This window comes from Trichomycterus rosablanca, chromosome 25 (assembly GCF_030014385.1).
Source record: "Trichomycterus rosablanca isolate fTriRos1 chromosome 25, fTriRos1.hap1, whole genome shotgun sequence".
NCBI classification, from domain to species: Eukaryota; Metazoa; Chordata; class Actinopteri; order Siluriformes; family Trichomycteridae; genus Trichomycterus; species Trichomycterus rosablanca.
Genome location: NC_086012.1, coordinates 11,530,956 through 11,553,971, shown reverse-complemented (window position 1 = coordinate 11,553,971; position 23,016 = coordinate 11,530,956). Strand labels below are relative to the sequence as shown.

Sequence of the window (23,016 nt, the reverse complement as noted above, 5' to 3'; positions counted from 1 at the left end):
TAAACATCAATCTTCCACTTCATATACCAAATTGACATTAAAGCAGATGCAGTAAATGTAAAGGCAGTTGAAAATCCCCAGAAATTGTACAAATGTTTATTATTTAGCGTTTAATATTTAATTCACTGCTGCCTGTCCCATTTGAGAACATGACAGCGCCGGGTTTGTTTGGAACTATTGGAGGGTTACATGAACCACGTGACCGCGTGGCGGCGAGATCAAGGAGTGTCGCAACTCTCTCTATCTACGGCTCTGATGCAAACCAGCCACGACACAAACCGCTTGACCAATAACATTGCCTTTTAGCCTGGGTTGTCAGCTACCTGGGGCAGTTTTCAGATTTACAATCAGTGATTGGACGGCGGAGATATAAGGCTTCAAGCCATCGAAATTATTGTTTCGAAATTTGAATGGGCCGGCTGTAAAGGGTTAAAATACAAACATAAGTGTGCTTCATTATATTACTATATGGGTCATTCTATAATTTGGGGTACATTTCACATCACCAAAAAAGTACAAAAACAATGTTCTCTCTCAATAAAACAATCAGTGGTTCAAGTTAATATATTCCTTTAGTGTAACATATCCACTAGTTGCAAGGCTTGAACATTATTATTTTTTTTATTTTTATTTAAAAGGGACAGTAGATGTAGACTACTAGGTAACTTAGTTGACAGGTAACATAGTTGACAATTTCCCTATTTTGACCCATAACTTCAGTGGTAGACCTTGCCTGGCTGACCACATGTCATTTCTTGAACAGAATAACGTTTAATTTGAACATACATTTGATTAAAAATTATTTAAAAATTTTTTTAACCATAACAATGTATGTAACATAGTTGACAGTCAATTAATATACTCATTGACAATGTTCTATTATAGATAAAATATTTTAAAAAATAAGAGGACATTCAACACAGTTTGTTCAATATACCCTCCACAGAGAAAAATGATATCATGTAATGCTGGTCACATAGTTTTAGGACAAACCATTTTTGAGTTGCTGAGTGGAGTTCTGTTAGTAACATAGTTGACAGAACTTTTGTGGACATTAATAAATAAAGATATTTAAATTATTTAAAAGAGAAACTCAATTTTAAAAATATTATTTTTCTTTAGTATTTAAACTTTTGAAATAAATAAAAAATAGATGTTGTTGCCCTTAATGATTTTATTCGTTATTTTGAAACCAAGGCACCCTCAACTTAAAAAACAGACACAGCAAAAACTGTTCATTTAGGAAGATCATGAGAAATTTCAAGCTAAATGAAGCATAGGATGCACATAATGTTTTTGTGATATTACAACATGTTTTCCATTAATAGGTAAAATATGACATTTTTAAAGAAAATAGTTAGAATAAATATAATTATTATCATTGGACATGGAATGTACCCCAAATTATAGAATGACCCATATGTTGTTTGATGTTAGATGTTGCCTAATTGTGAGCAAATATTTTTTCACAGCAATGAACAATTAGCTGTTTACAAAAATGATTAAAGGGGATGTTAGTAAGATTAAATAAGACGTCTAAGGTTTTGCTCAACACAATTTCTAATTTGTATTTTATGAACTAGTTTATATGTACTGTATAAACTGTACTTACATGAAATGGATTTAGGCTCATGAGGGCAGAGTTGATTTATCTCCTTCAAAGTCACTTTTGAGCTGGCTGGGTTGCTATGATTACAGATGATATGACTGCCATTAACACAGAGAGAAAGTGTATAGGAGACACCTTCAGTTAATGTATCACTCTCGTCACAGGTTTTCTTGTCAAAGCTTGAGTTGATTGAGAGTGTGAGACCTAAACAGGTCACATTACAGTAGTTACTGCTCTGCTGATAAGTAAGTTCTGGTTCCTTCACTGGATCTGCAGTACACAAATACACATGTATTACTGTACAGCTAGTGTGGCAGGACCAGATGTTTTCTCTAACAAGATTAATGTTTTATATAAAGTCTTATTAGGACAGAAATAACTCCACTAGCACACCAGCGCTGGAATTCTGAACTTTCTGAGTTTGAATCTCAGCTTTGCTACTAGTTCAGGGCTTTTCAAAACCTGGGTTGTGACCCTTGTGTGGGTTGTGAGCAAAAAAAGGTATAATTATAATTAAAATAATATTAAATACTATTAATCTTAACAGGCACATAAACATGAAATGAACTTGGACACAAACGCCCCCTTGTGGAGGCTGTGCGTTACACCTTGTAAACCCCAGTAGGACCAGACTGCTATCAATTTTATTCATTATTAAATTGTATAATTAATTGTTTGTGTTATCTGGTTTATAGTAAAAATCATGAACAAAATGTGGGTCACTTAAAAAAACCCTGTATTAGTTGGCTGGGCTCCCCTGGCAGGAACAATTGGCAGTGCCTGCAGCAGACAAAGATGGCCTCTGGTCTGCTGGGGGGGAAAAGACCAGACTAATGGGGGGGGGGGGGTCTTCAAAACTGTCTAGGGATCCTGGGTAGTAGCCTGAGGCACCTGTACAGAAGTGGGGGAACATGGAGATTCTAACGCGGTGACTGTGTGTGGGACTGGTCTCACATGTGAATCCACTGAAGTAAGGGTGCATAACTGAGGGAGCGTGTGCCATGTAAAAATAGCCCCTTCAGATGTGATTGGGATCTCCAGCAGTGGAGGACAAACTGGCTACACTAAACTGGGAGAAAATCCATTTATTTTCACTACATGCTTAATCCTGGCCAGGGTCATACTGGGTTCAGTAACACCCAACACTGAGGCACAAGACAGAAGTACACCATGGAGAGGTCACCAATCAATTAAAGATCACCTTACATTTATACATTCACTTCATCTGATGATGACATCATTATTATGTAAGAATTGCATTGTTTCTGTAAAACTCACCCAAAACATACAGTGTGTAACGAGCCACAACTTTCTCCTTGTTACTTTCAGCTTTTGCTTCATACAGTCCACTATCATTCTTCTGTAAGTTCTTCAGTGTTAATCTCAGTGTTTCAGTATTAAACTCCACCCGGTCTTCATAAGCATCAAGTTTCTTAATGAATTTACTCTCACCGAGGTATCTCAGAATAATGTCACCCTTAAACATCCACTTGAATAGATAAAACTGATCAGTTTTATTTTGTGTGTCCAGTTGAACCTCACTGTTAACCAGCTTATACACATCACTGGATGCTGTTAAAAAAGAACAAGAAGACATTTAGTTATATTATGGTGATTTATTTTCAGTATTTTATGTTATAATAATCCATCAAATAATGTAAAATACATTCACTAAGTAGTAACAAAACTTTGTAAAATAATATGTAGCATGATGTAAAAAAAATACTCACTCTGTTTCAATAGCCTCCATTATTGTTGCATTAAATATCACAGATCATTAAACATAACATGATACCACACAAAGCAAACTTATGTAGAAACACGTTTTTGTCAAATATTTTGGTTTAGCTTGGAAACAAATTGATGCAACTATGAACTTAAATGAATTATTTAACCAGTGTACTAAATTGAACTGGTATGCTAATTTAGTGGCACAGGCTTGGTTTTAAACATACTGTCCTTTTGGTTGTTGCAACCAAAATATGACTTTCTCACAGCATTCTTTTCTGATTAGCAATAAACTGAAGTCAGGTTTCGTTTGGCCTCCAAAACCAAGTTAATGTGAAGCACAACTGACTGAGATCAGTGACATGTTTTCCAGCAATGTTTGTACAGATCTTATGACCTAAATTTGCCTACAAGTGACATTTCTGACTTGTAAAAGTCTATAATTTAATTTCTTAACTCTGTGTGTATGTGTCTGTATTATATTCCAAGTTGTGATTTTTGATATTCACATGATATTCTCCCAATCCTCTTCTGGATCATCCATATGCTCTCTGGCAAACTTCAGACGGGCCTGGACATGTACTGGCTTGAGCAGGGGGACACGCCTGGCACTGCAGGATTTGAGTCCCTCTCGACGTAGTGTGTTACTGATGGTAGCCTTAGTTACTTTGGTCCCAGCTCTCTGCAGGTCATTCATCAGGTCCCTCCGTGTAGTTCTGGGATTTTTGCTCACCGTTCTCATGATTATTTTGACCCCACGGGATGAGATCTTGCGTGGGGCCCCAGATCGAGGGAGATTATCAATGGTCTTGTATGTCTTCCATTTTCTTACAATTGCTCCCACAGTTGATTTATTCACACCAAACTGCTTGCCTATTGTAGATTCACTCTTCCCAGCCTGGTGCAGGTCTACAATTTTCTTCCTGGTGTCCTTTGACAGCTCTTTGGTCTTGGCCATGGTTGAGTTTGGAGTCTGACTGTTTACAGATAACGAGGTCAAAACAGGTGCCATTAATACAGGTAACGAGTGGAGGACAGAAGAGCTTCTTAAAGAAGAAGTTACAGGTCTGTGAGAGCCAGAAATCTTGCTTGTTTGTGGGTGACCAAATACTTATTTTCCACCATAATTTACAAATAAAATCTTTATAAATCCTACAATGTGATTTCCTGGATTTTTTTTTCTCATTTTGTCTCTCATAGTTGAAGTGTACCTATGATGAAAATTACAGACCTCTCTCATCTTAGTAGGAGAACTTGCACAATTAGTGGCTGACTAAATACTTTTTGGTCCCACTGTAACAGTTTATATGTTTCAGCATAATTTATAGTTTTAATTAAAAAAAAATTAATTTACCCGTAACTGAGCCCAAAACGGAGAAAAGAATTAGCTGCTTTACAGCCGCCATCATGCATCTGTCACTTCCTTTTTTTACAGAAAACGGAAGTCTGAAACTGAATACACTCCTACACATTTTGCATACGGCGGCTTGGTGGCTCGATGCGTAGCAATATTGCCTCACAGCCCTGGGCGGTCCGGGTCCTTCCTGTGTGGAGTTTGCATGTTCTCCCCATGTCTGTGGGGGTTTCCTCCAGGAGCTCCGGTTTCCTCCCACAGTCCAAAAACATGCAGTCAGGTGAATTGGAGACATTGAATAGCCCTATAGGTGAATGAGTGTGTGTGTGTCTGCCCTGTGATGGACTGGCGCCCCATCTAGGGTGTTACTGTGTGCCTTGCACCCATTGAAAAGCTAGGATAGATTTCTTACCCATTATTACATATGCTGTTAATATATAAATGTATTCCTTAAATATTGATTTAATAATTTTCTTTTATGAAATTGATTTATTTTAATTGACCCTTTAATTTTTTATAAAACATTACTAAATATTCCGAAAATTTAAATTTGATGCCTGCAACAACAGGGACAAAGACCAAATAAAAGTGAAAAATTAAAGTTACAGTGTTTTAAAACATTCCACAATGAGCAGGTGAATTGGTAGCAGGTGAAGGAATCATAATTGGGTATAAAAAGAGAATCCACCAAAAAGTCTGTGCAAGCGATGATGGGTCGTGGCTCACCAGATACCAAGGTACCAAACTTCATATGAGAATTGTCAATCAGTTAAAACAAAAATTTCTCAAAGCAGATTTGTAAATAATTGAGGTTTTTACCATATACTAGACATAATATTGTGAAAACATTCAGGGAATCCAGATAAATCTCACTCGGTTTAGGGAAAGGCTGGAAACCACTGTCAAAACTGTGTGACCTTTGACCCTCGGATGATGTGACATGAGAAACAGTTATGCTACAGTAGTAGTTATAGCTACATGGGCTCGAGAGAACTTTGTTAACACAGTCCACTGCTGCATCAAGCAATGCAACCTAGAAGTATGTTAGTACTTTAGTATGACATCTGGCATGACATGGTTATTACAAAAGCTTTTCTGCAGGATTTACAGGGTCAGTGTTAATGATAGCTATTATAGATGCACTTTGTGTGTAGCTCATGTGTTGCTATGTGCATTTAGTCTCTGCCGTATTTACAGACTATCTGCAGTCTAACCCACAACACAAGTGATATTAATAATAGTAATAATAGTAATAATAATAATAATAGTAATAAGAATAATAGCAATAATAATAATAGTAATAATAGTAATAGTAATAGTAATAATAATAATGATAATAGTAATAATAATAATAGTAATAAGAATAATAGCAATAATAATAGTAATAATAATAATAATAATATAGTAATAATAATAATAATTTAATAACATAATAGTAATAATAATAATAGTAATAATAATAATAATAATAAAATAGTAATAAGAATAATAGTAATAATAATAATAATAGTAATAATAATAATAACAGTAATAAGAATAATAGCAATAATAATAATAGTAATAATAGTAATAGTAATAATAATAATAATAATAGTAATAAGAATAATAGTAATAATAATAATAGCAATAATAATAGTAATAATAATAATAATATAGTAATAATAATAATAATTTAATAACATAATAGTAATAGTAATAATAATAATATAGTAATAATAATAATAGTAATAATAATAATAGTAATAATTATAATAATAGTAATAATAATAGTAATAATAATAATAGTAATAATAATAATAATAGTAATATTAATAATAGTAATAATAATAATAGCAATAATAATAGTAATAATAATAATAATTTAATAACATAATAGTAATAGTAATAATAATAATAATAGTAATAATAATAATAATAATAGTAATAATAATAATAGTAATACGAATAATTGTAATAATAATAGTAATAAGAATAATAGTAATAATAAAAATTATATAATAGTAATAATAATAATAGTAATAATTATTGTAATAATAACAGTATTAATAATAATATAATAGTAATAATAATAGTAATAATAATAATAATAATAATACTGTAGTAATAAGAATAATAGTAGTAATAATAGTAATATTAACAATAATAATAATATAGTAATAATTGTAATAATAATAAGAAGAAGAAGACGAAGAATAATAATTACACTGAACGATGAAAAAGATTGGACAATAAACATTCTATAAAACAAATTAAATCGATTAAATCGTTGACTTAATGTAGGAATGAATTATGCACTGGCTAAACACAAGTTGAGTTCTATTCTTCCAAACTATTCTAGCGCCATCTAGCGATTTTATGTTTTAGTAACAGCATAAACAGGTCACATTACAGGAGTCACTGCTCTGCTGGTAAACAGAAGTAAGTTCTGGTTCCTTCACTTGATCTGCAGTACACAAATACACATGTATTACTGTACAGCTAGTCTGGCAGGACCAGATATTTACTAGACTCTAACATGATTAATGCGTCTCATTAGGACAGAATGTCCTAGTGTTTATTCATTTATAAATACTATCTACATGCTTTATCCTGATCAGTGTCATAGTGGGTCCAGTGCCACCCAACACTGAGGCACAAGGCAGAAGTACACCAATGGACAGGCCATTAATCAATCAAGGATCACCATACAATCACACATTCACTTACTCACTCATTTAGCTAAAGACCTGAGAGTAGACACACCTACACACCGAGCCACCATGCTGCCTTTTTATAAGATCTGGTTAAGTCAAATGTATTTGTATAGCATTTGTACAATGAAAACTGAACTCACTGGAATTCCAGTTGAGTGTGTGAGTGTGTGTGAGTGTGTGAGTAAGTGTGTGTGAGTGTGTGAGTGTTTGGTTAAGGGGAGTAAATTGTCTTTGCTCTTTGGTCTAAGTCCAAAAGTCCAGACTTGGGATTCCGAAGTGAAGGATGCTTACATACCCAAGGAAGGAGGTAGATTTGGGGTTTAATCCTTCTTGTACCAGTTCCTGGTGTCCCTTACCCCCAGAGAGGTTGTAAAATGAGTTAAGATAACACTCAATATGAAAGAACAGAGACGTTAACTAGCACATAAACGTAACTGAAAGTCTTCATTGTGTATAAATTGAAAAGCAGTTTATTCTCTGTGTTGCTCTATCTCTGGTTTGATGAGTCTCTCTCTAATGTGGACGGTGATCACTGCAGACATCATGAGAACCAGACCCACAGAATACAGCACTATCTTCAGCAGACAAACAGATCCACATGTAGTAGTGATAGCATCACCTGAAACACACAAGATCATTTGTGTAATGTGTTGATGAAATGTGGTTAAAAATCTACTGTATTGTGTGTATTCCAAAAATGTCTGATGAACACAATTTACAATTTATTATTATTTAATAAATAAAAATCTCAAAATAAACCTTAACCAATAAACATATAAACATAAGTGTGCTTCATTATATTACTATATGTTGTTTAATGTTAGATGTTGCCTAATTGCAGAAAATGTTGGGCCTATCCCAACTTTTCAATGGGCTCAAGGCACACAGTAACACCCTGGACGGGGCGCAAGTCCATTGCAGGGCAAACACACACACACACACACACACACACACACACACACACACACAGAGCCATTCACCTATAGGGCAATTCAGTGTCTCCAATGAACTTGACTGCATGTTTTTGGACTGTGGGAGAAAACGGAGAGATCCCCGGTTGGGGATTTAACCCAGGACCTTATTCAGTGCTACCCACTGAGCTACTAGCCCACCCAAACAATTAGCTGTCTACAAAAATGATTAAAGGGGATGTTAGTAAGATTAAATAAGACATCTAAGGTTTTGCACAACACAATTTTTAATGTGCATTTCATGAGCCAGTTTATATGTACTGTATAAACTGTACTTACATGGAATAAAATCAGGCTCACGAGGGCAGAGCTGATTTATCTCCTTTAAAGTCACTTTTGAGCTGGCTGGGTTGCTATGATTACAGATGACATGACTACCATTAACACAGAAAGAAAGTGTATAGGGGACACCATCAGTTAATGTCTCACTCTCCTCACAGGTTTTCTTGTCAAAGCTTGAGTTGATTGAGAGTGTGAGACCTAAACTGGTCACATTACAGGAGTCACTGCTCTGCTGGTAAACAGAAGTAAGTTCTGGTTCCTTCACTGGATCTGCAGTACACAAATACACATGTATTACTGTACAGCTAGTCTAGCAGGACCAGATGTTTTCTCTAACATGATTAAGGTCTCATATAAAGTCTTATTAGGACAGAAATAAATCTGCTAGCACACCAGTGCTGGAATTCTGAACTTTCTGAGTTCGAATCTCAGCTTTGCTACTAGTCCAGGGCTTTTCAAAACCTGGGTTGTGACCTTTGGGTGGGTCGTGAGCCAAAAAATGTATAATTATAAAAAATAATAGTAAATAAATTTTAACAGGCACATAAACACGAAATGAACTTGTACACGACCGCCCCCTTGTGGAGGCTTTGCGTTACACTTTATAAACCCCAGACTGCCACCAATTATATTCATTATTAAATTGTATAATTAATTGTTTGTGTTGTCTGGTTCACAGTAAAAAACATGAACAAAATGTGGGTCACTTAAAAAAAACAACCCTGTATTAGTTGGCAGTGCCTGCAGCAGAAAAAGATGGCCACTAGTCTGCTGCGTGGGAAAAAACCAGACTAATGGAGGGGGAGGGGTGTCTTCAACGCTGTCTAGAGATCCTGGTTAGTAGCCTGAGGCACCTGTACAGAAGTGGGGGAACATGGAGATTCTCACACGGTGACTCTCTGTGTGCAAGACGGGTCTCACACAAGAATCCACTGAAGTACAGGTGAATAAGAAGGGGCCGTGGACTGTACACATGACTGAGGGAGCGTGTGTCATGCAAATATACCCTCCTTGGATGTGATTGGGGTCTCCAGCAGTGGAGAACTAACTGGCTACACTAAATTGGGAGAAAAAGGGAGAATCTGGCCAGGGTCATAGTGGGTCCAGTAACACCCAACACTGAGGCACAAGGCAGATGTACACCATGGACAGGTCACCAATCAATTAAAGATCACCATACATTCATACATTCACTTCATCTGATGATCATTATTATGTTAGAATTGCATTGTTTCTGTAAAACTCACCTAAAACATGCAGTGTGTAACGAGCCACATCCTTGATCTTGTTACTTTCAGCTCTTGCTTTATACAGTCCACTATCAGTCTTCTGTAAGTTCTTCAGTGTTAATCTCAGTGTTTCAGTATTTAACTCCACCCGGTCTTTATAAGCTTCATATTTTGTTATGGATTTACTCCCACTGAAGTATCTCAGAATATTGTCACTCTTAAAAATCCACCTGAATTGCTCAAACTGATCAATTTTATCTTGTGTGTCGAGTTGAACAGAACTGTTTACCAGCTTATACACATCACTGGATGCTGTAAAAAAGAACAAAAAGTCATTTAGTTATATTATGGTGATTTTTTCTGTATTTTTTCATTCACTAAGTAGTAACAGAACTTTGTAAAATAATATGTACAGTAGAGTGAAAAAATAGCCTCTTCAATAGCCTCCATTATTGTTGCATTAAAGATCACAGATCATTAAACATAACATGATATCACACAAAGCAAACTTATGTATTTTGGTTTAGCTTGGAAACAATTTGATGCAACACAAATATATGAACTTAAATTAATAAATTTAACCAGTGTACTAAAATGAACTGGTATGCTAATTTAGTGACACAGGCTTGGTTTTAAACATACACTACTTTTTATTGTTGATATTATCATTTAACATTTCAAAACAATCAAGCTGTCCTGTCAGCGATTTGATAAGATAAATTAATTTTAAAGTGTTTCTAAAAATCATAAAATGAAATATATTTTATACTTCAGCAATAGAAATATTCAGATTTTAACAGTTTACTTTTAAAATGTTTAGATAAACTGTTATATATAAACATAACAGTTTATATGTTTCAGCATATTTTAAAGTTTTAAAACAGAGAAAAGAATTAGCTGCTTTACAGCTGCCATCATGCGTCTGTCACTTCCTCTTTTACAGAAAACGGAAGTCCTGAATATGCGGTGTGGACCGGGTCTTTTCTGTGTGGAGTTTGCATGTTCTTCCCGTGTCTGCGTGGGTTTCCTCCGGGAGCTCCGGTTTCCTCCCACAGTCCAAAAACATGCAGTCAGGTGAATTGGAGACACTGAATATAGGTGTGAATGAGTGTGTGTGTCTGCCCTGTGATGGACTGGCGCCCCATCTAGGGTGTTACTGTGTGCCTTGCGCCCATTGAAAAGCTGGGATAGATTTTTTACCCATTATTACATCTGCTTTTAATATATAAATGTATTCATTTAATATTGATTTAATAATTTTCTTTTATGAAATTGATTTATTTTTAATTGACCCTTTTACTTTTTATAAAACTTTACTAAATATTTCTAACATTTAAATTTGATGCCTGCAACAAATGCAAGCCGGGACAGAGACCAAATAAAAGTGAAAAATTAAAGTTACAGTGTTTTAAAACATTCCACAATAAGCAGGTGAACTGGTAGCAGGTGAAGGAATCATGACTGGGTATAAAAAGAGAATCCACCAAAAAGTCTGTGCAAGCGATGATGGGTCGTGGCTCACCAGATACCAAGTTACCAAACTTCATATGAGAATTGTCAATCAGTTAAAACAAACATTTCTCAATGCAGATTTGTAAATAATTGAGGTTTTTACCATCTACTAGACATAATATTGTGAAAACATTCAGGGAATCCAGATAAATCTCACTCTGTGTAGGGAAAGGCTGGAAACCACTGTCAACACTGTGCGACCTTTGACCCTCGAACAATGTGACATGAGAAACAGTTATGCTACAGTAGTAGTTGAAGCTACATGGGCTTGAGAGAACTTATATATGTAGTATACACACATACATTTTAAAATATAAATGTCCCTCTAAAACAGGGGTCCTCAAACTTTTTAACCAAAGGGCCAGATTACTGTTCTTCAGTGTTTCGGGGGGCCGGACCGCAGGTGAAATAGTAAACACACCCAAAAAAGCTATTTACTATGTATACTGGATATATTGTCTGTGCTTTGTATAATTGTAGTTCATAATGATAAGGCAGAAATGTTATTTATTTTAATAATTTCCATTATCCTTCCTCATACAGTGTTTCCTTAAAAAAATCTGTGTGAACTGTGAGCCTACTTTTGCCTGACGAGAGTAAGCATCAGGTTCCATATTTGTTACTGCCAGTCATAATAGCTAATAAATGTTGATCAGTGAGTCTGGATCTGACTCAGACTCAAACTCAGCTTTATTGTCATTCAAAACCATGTACATGATTAGAATGAAATGCACTTACTCAGGTCTCGGTGTGTGTAAACATAATAATATATGAAATATAAATAGCAAGAAAACCAAGTTAAGTAAAATTAAAACTTAGGACTTAAAAAGAATAGAAGAAATAACTAAGATAGGAATTTTAAATATTTACATTTACATTCAAGTATTGCACAGGAACTACAGCAGCTTTATGTGGATCTAAAGTGCATGATTCGAACTATATCAGCAGAAAAAGGCAGCACCAGGTCACAGGTGTTTAAGGTAACTGGTGAATAGACAGTACATGAGGGGTGGAGCAGTTTAGCAGTCTGACTGCATCCGGTTGGAGATTTAAGGTGTTTCAACTTCGAGAAAGTCTGCTCACAGATGCAGATGCTCCCGAAAACGGTAGTTACTTTGAGTGCATGTTTTATTGAGATCGGGGAGCTCACAATGGAAAGAGAAGCATAAAAATTAAACAATGTGCTTGAGTTTTGATTTTGGATGCATAAATGCGTTGATCTCCGGGAGCAGGACGTTAAAACATTTCAAAACTCGCCCCGACTCAGCCAGCGGATCTCAGTAAAGCACATCTTCAGCTCAGACAAGAATTCCTGAAACTGCCTGTAGTTAAGAGCATTAGCTTTAATGAAATTAACACAGGACACAAGGATTTTCATAACGAAATCCCACTTAACTGCTTCGCAACACAGTGCAGTGGCTGCGGTCACTCATCTCTCTATTGATGCGCCAATCACTCCCCTCATGCTTGGAGCGCCACCTGCTGGATCGCTGCCGTATAATCTACTGAGACTCCGGGTGGCCAATTTTTGTTTCCTCTGTTATTTTTCCCCCCGTTATAATACTGTGAGTTCGAAGATGAACAGTGGCCAGACAACATGTATTGCTGCTGTGGTTAAAGGGGCCGGTCAAATTAAAGCATCGGGCCGTAGTTTGATGACCCCTGCTCTAAAACATCCACTTGAATTCTTCAAACTGAACGTTTTTATCTTGTGTGTCAAGTTGAACCTCACTGTGAACCAGCTTATACACATCACTGGATGCTGTAAAAAAAGAACAAAAAGCCTCAGGCTCTGTATGATTGTTACCAGTGTAAGACATTAGGTGTTACCAGTATCATTATATAAAAATCGTAACTAATAAACATACAAATGTGGCAGCACCCCAGAATGAGGCAGTACTGGGGTAGGGGAGTTAAGAAGTGGTGAGAAACTAAATTAAGCTTTTACGAATTTTTACCAACCAAACATTACCGACAACACCACCCTGGGACTTTCACCCAGGGAAATATTCACCCTCAAAAATGAGGAGGGAAGGCACTCAGGTTCGTATAGCAAAGGATTAGAAATCAGCAAGAGGCGTGTGTTTAGAGAAAATAATACAACATTTTATTTTCTTAACAAATGCTAAAATACATCTTTAAAAAAAGTACATAATACAAACACCACAATAAAGAAACAGATAAATTACACCAAGAACCTACCAAAGTACCAAATCTCAGTGAAATCAACCAAGGCACGACCCCAAATGTATAAGTGCCAGAACAAAAACCACCTCAACAGTGTTTTTCCACATCACACATTAAATTCGGTATGCAAATAATAAAAATAAAAAAAAACACTACATTAAAAAAAAAAAAAAAAAACACAACAATGACTGGTCAAACAATTCTACAATTACTATTACTACTACAAAAATAGTCACCTTTAGAAAAAAAACAAAAGAAGCAACCCAATGGTAAAAAAAAAAAAACATAAAGAAAAACAAACCAAATTAAAGCAAAATAATTAATAAAAGCAAAACAGCTATGAAAACAAAACAGCAGCGCTCAATGAAACCGAGTCCACTGGATACGACAGGCAACCAGAGCTCCACAGAGATGATCTAACTAGATCAATCTGGCAACTCAAGAGCCCCACAGTCCCTCAGCTGGGTGCAAAACATGGAATTACCAGTACAACCTATACACTCTAAATACAAAGTTACTCCGGACCTACCTCCAATCACCAGGATAACCCAACCAGAAAACACCTCGCTCTGAACACGGTACAAGCTAGTTTACACCGACACTCACAATGAACGAGATGTGGGTCCTTCAACTCGCACACCTGTAACCGACTCACCTGCCTGCCTTTAAGTACCCTATAGACACCTACGTCATACTAATTATCCAATCCAGCCGCACCCAGCCACATGTAAAACAATCTCTCAGCAGGAGGACACCGCGGTTAACCCGTCACACAAACAAAACTGTGCTTCATTATGATTATTTCCAGCATTTAGATTGTAAGTTGCAGTTCCACTGCCCCCTTCATCTTAACTGTAAAATGTGAAACTAAATTCTGGTAAGCCAATAAAAAAGTAAGAAAGGGGGCAATGAGGGGAAGGGGGGCAACTTTATTCTGCTGGCTATGGGATTTGACTAATTGTCAAATATTTGTATAATTTAAAAATAACATTTATTCAGAAGTACGCCAATGGACAGGCCAACAATCAATCAAATGTCACCAAACATTCACTTACTCACTCATCTAGTTAAAGATCTCTCGCAATATCAACCTTCTGCATCCTTATGGGAGCTGGAAAACATGCCACCCTTCCCATAAACAGTACCCAGAAATGTGAAATAACTCAGGTTCCCAGGTTCATGGTGCTGAATTGCACCGTTTTTACCAACTTTGTCACCCAGATGTGACAACATGCTTTAATTTTATGAAATATTCCAATGTTTAAATTTGATGATATACAAATCCCCTTTGTTTGCCCCTTGGTATGGGGGTGCATCAGACTTATGTGACTTCCATATGTGTGAAGGTACCATTGATGGGATTTTAGAGTGACACATGCTGACATGATTCTTTCAGCAAGACGATGCCAGGCCTCAGTCCAGATCTGTCTCCTATTAAAAAGGTATCATCATGAAGTGATTAATCAGTCTACAGACTTTTGAGCAGCTAAAATCTCGTATCAGGCAATATGTTTATATGCATATATATATACAGTGGGGCCAAAAAGTATTTAGTCAGCCACTGATTGTGCAAGTTCTCCTACTTAGAAAGATGAGAGAGGTCTGTAATTTTCATCATAGGTACACTTCAACTATGAGAGACAAAATGAGAAAAAAAAATCCAGGAAATCACATTGCAGGATTTTTTAAGAATTTATTTGTAAATTATGGTGGAAAATAAGTATTTGGTCAAAAACAAACAAGCAAGATTTCTGGCTCTCACAGACCTGTAACTTCTTCTTTAAGAAGCTCTTCTGTCTCACCTGTTTGACCTCGTTATCTGTATAAAAGACACCTGTCCACAGCCTCAAACAGTCAACCATGGCCAAGACCAAAGAGCTGTCGAAGGACACCAGGAAGAAAATTGTAGACCTGCACCAGGCTGGGAAGAGTGAATCTACAATAGGCAAGCAGGTTGGTGTGAATAAATCAAATGTGGGAGCAATTGTAAGAAAATGGAAGACATACAAGACCATTGATAATCTCCCTCGATCCCATGGGGTCAAAATGATCATGAGAACGGTGAGCAAAAATCCTAGAACTACACGGAGGGACCTGATGGATGACCTGCAGAGAGCTGGGACCAAAGTAACAAAGGCTACCATCAGTAACACACTACGCCGAGAGGGACTCAAATCCTGCAGTGCCAGGCGTATCCCCCTGCTTAAGCCAGTACATGTCCAGGCCCGTCTGAAGTTTGCCAGAGAGCATATGGATGATCCAGAAGAGGATTGGGAGAATATCATGTGGTCAGATGAAACCAAAATGGAACTTTTTGGTAAAAACTCAACTCGTCGTGTTTGGAGGAAGAAGAATGCTGAGTTGCATCCCAAGAACACCATACCTACTGTGAAGCATGGGGGTGGAAACATCATGCTTTGGGGCTGTTTTTCTGCAAAGGGGACAGGACGACTGATCCGTGTTAAGGGAAGAATTAACGGGGCCATGTATCGTGAGATTTTAAGCCAAAACCTCCTTCCATCAGTGAGAGCATTGAAGATGGAATGTGGCTGGGTCTTCCAGCATGACAATGATCCCAAACTCACCGCTCGGGAAATGAAGGAGTGGCTCCGTCAAAAGCATTTCAAGGTCCTGGAGTGGCCTAGCCAGTCTCCAGACCTCAACCCCATAGAAAATTTGTGGAGTCCGTGTTGCCCAGCGACAGCCCAAAAACATCACTGCTCTAGAGGAGATCTGCATGGAGGAATGGGCCAAAATACCAGCTACAGTGTGTGCAAACCTGGTGAAGACTTACAGGAAACGTTTGACCTCTGTCATTGCCAACAAAGGTTATGTTACAAAGTATTGAGTTGAACTTTTGTTATTGACCAAATACTTATTTTCCACCATAATTTACAAATAAATTACAAATAAATGTGATTTCCTGGAATTTTTTTTCTCATTATGTCTCTCATAGTTGAAGTGTACCTATGATGAAAATTACAGACCTCTCTCATCTTTCTAAGTAGGAGAACCTGCACAATCAGTGGCTGACTAAATACTTTTTGGCCCCACTGTATATATATATATATATATATATATATATATATATATATATATATATATATATATATATATATATATATATATATATATATATATATATATACAGTATATATATATATATATATATATATATATATATATATTACGTCTATTTACATTTCACACAACCGCCCAACGTTTTTTGAATTGGGGTTATATATGAACTTATCAAACTATATTTTAATAAACACTTTGTTCACAAGGCCACAGCTATGGAACAGGAAATACTCCAAACTGTTGCCACAATGGTAATATAATTGATATTATACCTGGTAGCAGTGAGGATGTAGCAAAAACAACCTTCAATAATCAGAGGTCTCCACATAATTTTGAACATATAGTACTAGTGTGTTCATTCAAAGTTGATGTAAGAACAAAAAAACGTGATTAAATGCTTGTTGTTCTTGACTGTGTGTAGATTTAAAAGCGGTATTAATCTGTCGCTCTCTAATGTGGACGATGATAACTGCAGACACCATGAGAACCAGAGCCACCGAGTAGAGCACAACAGATACACCTGGACTGGTCAAACAGCAACTGCAACACATAAAACACATAATGTTACATGCTTTAGTTATTACTTGTTGGGATGTTTTGCATCTTGGGGCAACCGGGACAGTTGACCCTTGGGGAGGGGGCTATGTAACAAGCAACCAACTGACCGTTATAGAAAGGCAAGGAGTGTTTCCCATGGTGTTCATGTACATAGTAGTGTTCAAAATGCTGCAGCACACACCACATTTTTTGTGTTTATGTTAAATTTTTGTAGTTACTCTATTCGTTATACATTATTTGTGTTGTGTTTGGTGGTGTAAGTCCATTTTGGGCTTGTTCAGCATAGTGGGAGGGATCTGCCTTACGTCAGATATGATCTCTTTTTCAGTGCTTTTGTAACTCACACAAGAACAGTTCCTAATAAAGTCCTGCCTCCTACAGTAAAAGAGCAGAAAATGTTCCTTACAACACCACAGTACTTTAATAGTTGTTTACAGCCATAAACCTGTAATGCTAGATATCATTTTTGTGTAATTATAGCAATTGATAAGTATAAGTATGTTTACAGTTTATTTTCTTCCCACCTCACAAAAACATTCGGAATAGGAATTGAGTTCTATAAACTGTTGCTTTGTCAAAAATATATAGTTGTCGTAAAATTATTCTAAGATATACTTCAATAAAAAATACAGTTTTAATTTAGATTTTTAAATAAAAAAAAATTTGATGACTGGAAAATAATGTTACAAATCATAAAGATTAGCTGTGTTTTACGACATTATAATTCTGGATCTGTTTTATTCTGGGGAGTAATGTTTGTGTCATAAAACTAAGACACTGTTAAAACTATTTATTTATTTATTTTACATTTATTACAAATAATAGTAATACCTGCTGCCCTGCCCTGCTGTAGTTTCCAACAACGACGACGAAGACACCGGATCAAAATGATGATAATGATGATGATGATAATGATGATAATGATTACCCAAAAAAGTTGTTTGAAATGTGATGGTTCATCTATTTGAGATAGAAAATGTTAATGAGCATGTAATATGCATATAATAACTTCTAGATAAAATAACATGCAAAAACATGAGTTTAAATAAAAAGAATGAAACTCAACTTCTACTATGAACATTATTAAAATAACAGTTTTAATGATGATGATTCCTTTCAGTTTCATTATTGATATTTGATTTGGCACAGTTTTTACTCCAGATGCCCTTTCTAACACAACACTTCTATGTGTCTAGTCTATATATTTTATTTGAAAATCCAATTTTATTTAGCTTAAAAATTAAATGTTGCAACAAAAACATATAAACCTACATAATAATTTATAAATATATAAATCAAAATTTGGACACAATGCTCTAAGCCAGTGGTGACTGTGGATGGTGACATGTGTGGTGGAAAATTTAATATTTTACTAATGAACATATATTCTTGATAGAATAGCATGACTAATAATCACAAGTGTAACTGCTTGATACTTCAGGTTGAGTTCAAGACATGCTGGCCTTGGTGGACACACTGTATCAAGCACATTTGCCCGTCTTTCAGGTCACTGTTGTGGAACGTTTAACGATGAAGAGTTCTTTGTACTAGCTAACCTTGTACTAGATTACTGAGCATAATTTGCCTGAAGGGGCAGTAAAGAGGAGTTTAAGTAGGAGACATAGGGGGAGACAGTCACCGTTCTCTTTTGTAAAGCATATGTTAGTGCTAGTGTTTATATGACAAGATTGAGTAATAAATTGATTGATGATGATTATTGGAAATCTAATCTGCACATCAAATAATGAACTATAACTGCAGGACTAGGTTGTACATCCAGGTTAAGTTTTGGGTGTGCTGCACCCTGCCCCCTTTATCCTATTTTTTTATTTCCTGATAACCCACAGGATAAAAAAGAAGTCAACTCCATACACTTGACTATAATGAAATGATTTTAAAATGTAGTCAGGGAGGCCTAAACTTTGCATTTTATGAGCCAGTTTATGTGTACTGTATGTACTGTACTTACTTATAGATTCAGGCTCACGAGGGCAGAGTTGAATTATCTCCGCCGAAAACACTTTTGAGCTGACTGGGTTGCTATGATTACAGATCACATGGCTGCCATTAACACAGAGAGAAAGTGTATAGGAGACACCTTCAGTTAATGTCTCACTCTCCTCACAGGTTCTTTTGTCAAAGCTTGAGTTGATTGAGTGTGTGAGACCTAAACACGTCACATTACAGGAGTCACTGCTCTGCTGGGAAACAGGAGTAAGTTCTGGTTCCTTCACTGGATCTGCATTACACAAATACACATGTATTACTGTACAGCTAGTCTGGCAGAACCAGATGTTTTCTCTAACATGATTAATGTCTAGAGGAATATGTGGGAGATTTGGCATTATTGCTGAAAGACTCACCCAAAACATGCAGTGTGTAACGAGCAACAGTTTTCACCTTGTTACTTTCAGCTTTTGCTTCATACAGTCCACTATCAGTCTTCTGTAAGTTCTTCAGTGTTAAACTCTGTGTTTCAGTATTAAACTCCACCCGGTCTTTATAACCTTCATATTTAATTATGATTTTACTCCCACTGAAGTATATCAGAATATCATCTCTCTTAAACATCCACCTGAAGTAATCAAACTGAAAGTTTTCAATTTGTGTGTCCAGCTGAACTTCACTGTTAACCAGCTTGTACACATCACTGGATGCTGTAAAAAAGAACAAGAAGCCATTTAGTTATATTATGGTGATTTTTTTCCCCTGTATTTTATGTTATAATAATCCATCAAATAATGTAAATTACGTTCACTAAGTAGTAACAAGACAAGTTTTTGTAAAATATTTTGATATCTGGACAAAGCTTTTAATACTATAGTGATTGTGACACAGCCTAATGGATATACAGTATATGTGACACGTGTGTGTGTGTGTTTTCCAACATTGTTATAATATTAATACTATTATTATTTTTAACCAGAGTAAAACTCGGTTGTTCAGTTGTTTGCAACAATTGCTTTTGGAGCCTGAATATGATTTTAAGGCATTAGTTGTTACCACCATCATTCTATAAACAAAATAAATTTTAATCAATAAACATACAAACAAAACTCTTCTTTCATATATGATTATATCTTGTTTGATGGTAGATGTTGCCTGATTATATCCAAAATTTAGGAGGTAATCTAATCTGCACATCAAATAATATATAACTATAACTGCAGGTCTAGGTTGTACATCCAGGTTAAGTTTTGGGTGTGCTGCGCCCTGCCCCCTTTATCCTAAATGTAAAAAGTGAAACTAAACGATGGTGATTTGAGCCTATTTTTTCCCCCTGGTAACCCAGAGGATAAAAAAAAAGAAGTCAACTCTGTACACTGACTATAATGAAATGATTTTTGCCTAAACTCTGCATTTAACTGTGCATTTTATGAGCCAGTTTATATGCACTGTATGTACTGTACTTACTTATGGATTTAGGCTCAAAAGGGCAGAATTGATTTATCTCCGCCGAAAACACTTTTGAGCTGACTGGGTGGCTATGATTACAGATGATATGGCTGCCATTAACACAGAAAGAAAGTGTAAAGGAGACACCGTCAGTTAATGTCTCACTCTCATTACAGGTTTTTTTGTCAAAGCTTGAGGTGATTGAGAGTGTGAGACCTAAACACGTCACATTACAGGAGTCACGGCTCTGCTGGTAAATGGAAAAAAGTTCTGGTTTCTTCACTGGATCTGCAGTACACAAATACACATGTATTACTGTACAGCTAGTCTGGCAAGACCAGATATTTTCTCTAACAGTACTAATGTCTAGAGAAATATGTGGGAGATTTGGCATTATTGCTGAAAGACTCACCCAAAACATACAGTGTGTAACGAGCCACAACTTTCTCCTGCCCACTTTCAGCTCTTGCTTCATACAGTCCACTATCAGTCTTCTGTAAGTTCTTCAGTGTTAAACTCAGTGTTTCAGTATTAAACTCCACCCGGTCTTTATAAGCATCAAGTTTCTTAATGAATTTACTCTCACCGAGGTATCTTAGAATAATGTCACCCTTAAACATCCACTTGAATAGATCAAACTGATCGGTTTTATCTTGTGTGTCCAGTTGAACAGAACTGTTAACCAGCTTGTACACATCACTGGATGCTGTAAAAAAAAGAACAAGAAACCATTTAGTTATATTATGGTGATTTTTTAATGTTATAATAATCCATCAAATAATGTAAAATACATCCACTAAGTAGTAACTTTGTGAAGACTTTGTAAAATAATATTAACTTTTGGGTGTGCTGCATTAAACATAACATGATATCACACAAAGCAAACTTATGTAGAAACATGTTTTTGTAAAATATTTTGATATCTGGACAAAGCTTTTAATACTATAGTGATTGTGACACAGCCTAATGGATATACAGTATATGTGACACATGTGTGTGTGTTTTCCAACATTGGTATATTATTATTATTATTTTTAACCAGGGTAAAACTCAGTTGTTCGGTTGTTTGCAACAATTGCTTTTGGAGGTTAAATATGATTTTTAAAGTATTAATTGTTACCAACATAATTCTATGAACAAAATAAATTTTAACCAATAAACATTCAAACAAAAATGTGCTTGCATATATGATTATATGTTGTTTGATGGTAGATGTTGCCTGATTATATCCACAATTTAGAATGTAATCTAATCTGTACATTAAATAATGAACTTAAAACTGCAGAACTATGTTGAATGTGAAAGTTAACTTTTGGGTGTGCTGCACCCCGCTCTCTTTATCCTAAATGTGAGAAGTGAAACTAAATGATTGTGGTTTGAGTGCATTGTTCATTTCCAGGAATTACACAAGATAAAAGAAAGAGAAATCAACTGACTATAATGCCACAGTTTTACAAAGTTTTAGAACACATTGTAACATTTGAATGTTATTCCAAATCACTATATAACACAACTAATATTTAATTTGTTTTAAAATGTCTGAAAACTTACTGCTGGGCAGCAGGAATAAGAATAAATACAAGCTAACCTCTCTAGCAGTAGAAATACTCTGATTTTAACAGTTTACTACGTCAAAACAATTACTTGTTAAAGTATGTCATATATTTTACCTCTTTATAATAATAAAAATAAATTAAAAGACTGGATTTACCCTTAACTGAGAGCACAACTGAGAAAATGATAAGCTGCTTCACAGTTGCCATCATTTGTTAAACACGTCCCCTGTACAGCTGATGCCTGGTTCACACTACACGGTTTCTGCCCTGATTTTCGCTCGGCTAGATTCGGCCACTCGGGAGCAACTCGGCAAAACTCGGCTCTCAATCGCTATGTGTGAACTGAACTACTCAACAACTCGGCAAACGAAGCGAGATTTCTAGCTTGTCGAATGTCTGGTACATTCAGTACTTTCTTCCAGTTTTATCAATAAACAGACGTGTGTGTGTGTGTGTGTGTGTGTGTGTGTACAGCTCTTTCACTTTTCTCCTCCCTGCTCCACTGTTTTACTGTCGTGCTGTCACGTGACTAAGAGACACTGAGGGAAGAAACAGCAGTAAATGAGAGGCAGTGAGAAAAAGTTAATTAAAAACATGTAATTACATTTTTAAAAAGAGTTTTCAAGTTTTAAAACATTTGTTCTTCAGTTATAATGTTGTACTGCACTTTGTTTTAAGCCAGAGAGTGCTGTGAAAGGAATAAATGTAGTTTTATTATATTATTGTTTATGAACAAAAACCTTCCACTGAAAAAAGAATTGACGTTCTTTAATATTTTGTGTACTTTATTTAACAAAAAGCCAGAGAGTGCAATCAGAGGTGGAAATATGTTTTCTTATTATATCCCTCTACTGCACAGC

General features: G+C 35.8%; 2 protein-coding genes across 2 annotated transcripts; both read right to left on the bottom strand.

The window, feature by feature from the left end:
* Positions 1 to 315: 315 nt before the first annotated feature.
* Positions 316 to 4,743, bottom strand: LOC134302221 (uncharacterized). Its single transcript, XM_062987255.1, has 4 exons — positions 4,692 to 4,743; positions 2,888 to 3,181; positions 1,613 to 1,879; positions 316 to 419 (listed from the first exon to the last, which is right to left on the bottom strand). The coding sequence occupies exons 1-4, from the start codon at positions 4,741 to 4,743 to the stop codon at positions 316 to 318; spliced, it is 717 nt and encodes a 238-aa protein (XP_062843325.1).
* Positions 4,744 to 7,854: 3,111 nt separating this feature from the next.
* Positions 7,855 to 22,363, bottom strand: LOC134302220 (uncharacterized). The gene is made up of 8 exons (XM_062987254.1): positions 22,312 to 22,363; positions 21,013 to 21,306; positions 20,619 to 20,888; positions 19,568 to 19,861; positions 19,174 to 19,443; positions 9,885 to 10,178; positions 8,785 to 8,907; positions 7,855 to 8,003 (listed from the first exon to the last, which is right to left on the bottom strand). Exons 1-8 carry the CDS (start codon positions 22,361 to 22,363, stop codon positions 7,855 to 7,857), a joined length of 1,746 nt encoding a protein of 581 aa, XP_062843324.1.
* Between the last annotated feature and the right edge of the window lie 653 nt (positions 22,364 to 23,016).

Coding starts and splice junctions, on each gene's coding strand:
- LOC134302221 (XM_062987255.1), bottom strand. CDS start 4,743: ATGGCGGCTGTAAAGCAGCTAATTCTTTTCTCCGTTTTGGGCTCAGTT. Junction 1,880..2,887: donor TTACACACTGTATGTTTTGG/GTGAGTTTTACA, acceptor TGTGTACTGCAG/ATCCAGTGAAGGAACCAGAA. Junction 420..1,612: donor TGAGCCTAAATCCATTTCAT/GTAAGTACAGTT, acceptor AACCCTTTACAG/CCGGCCCATTCAAATTTCGA.
- LOC134302220 (XM_062987254.1), bottom strand. CDS start 22,363: ATGGCAACTGTGAAGCAGCTTATCATTTTCTCAGTTGTGCTCTCAGTT. Junction 19,862..20,618: donor TTTTGAGCCTAAATCCATAA/GTAAGTACAGTA, acceptor TCTTTTTTACAG/CATCCAGTGATGTGTACAAG. Junction 8,004..8,784: donor CAAGAAAACCTGTGAGGAGA/GTGAGACATTAA, acceptor TGTGTGTTTCAG/GTGATGCTATCACTACTACA.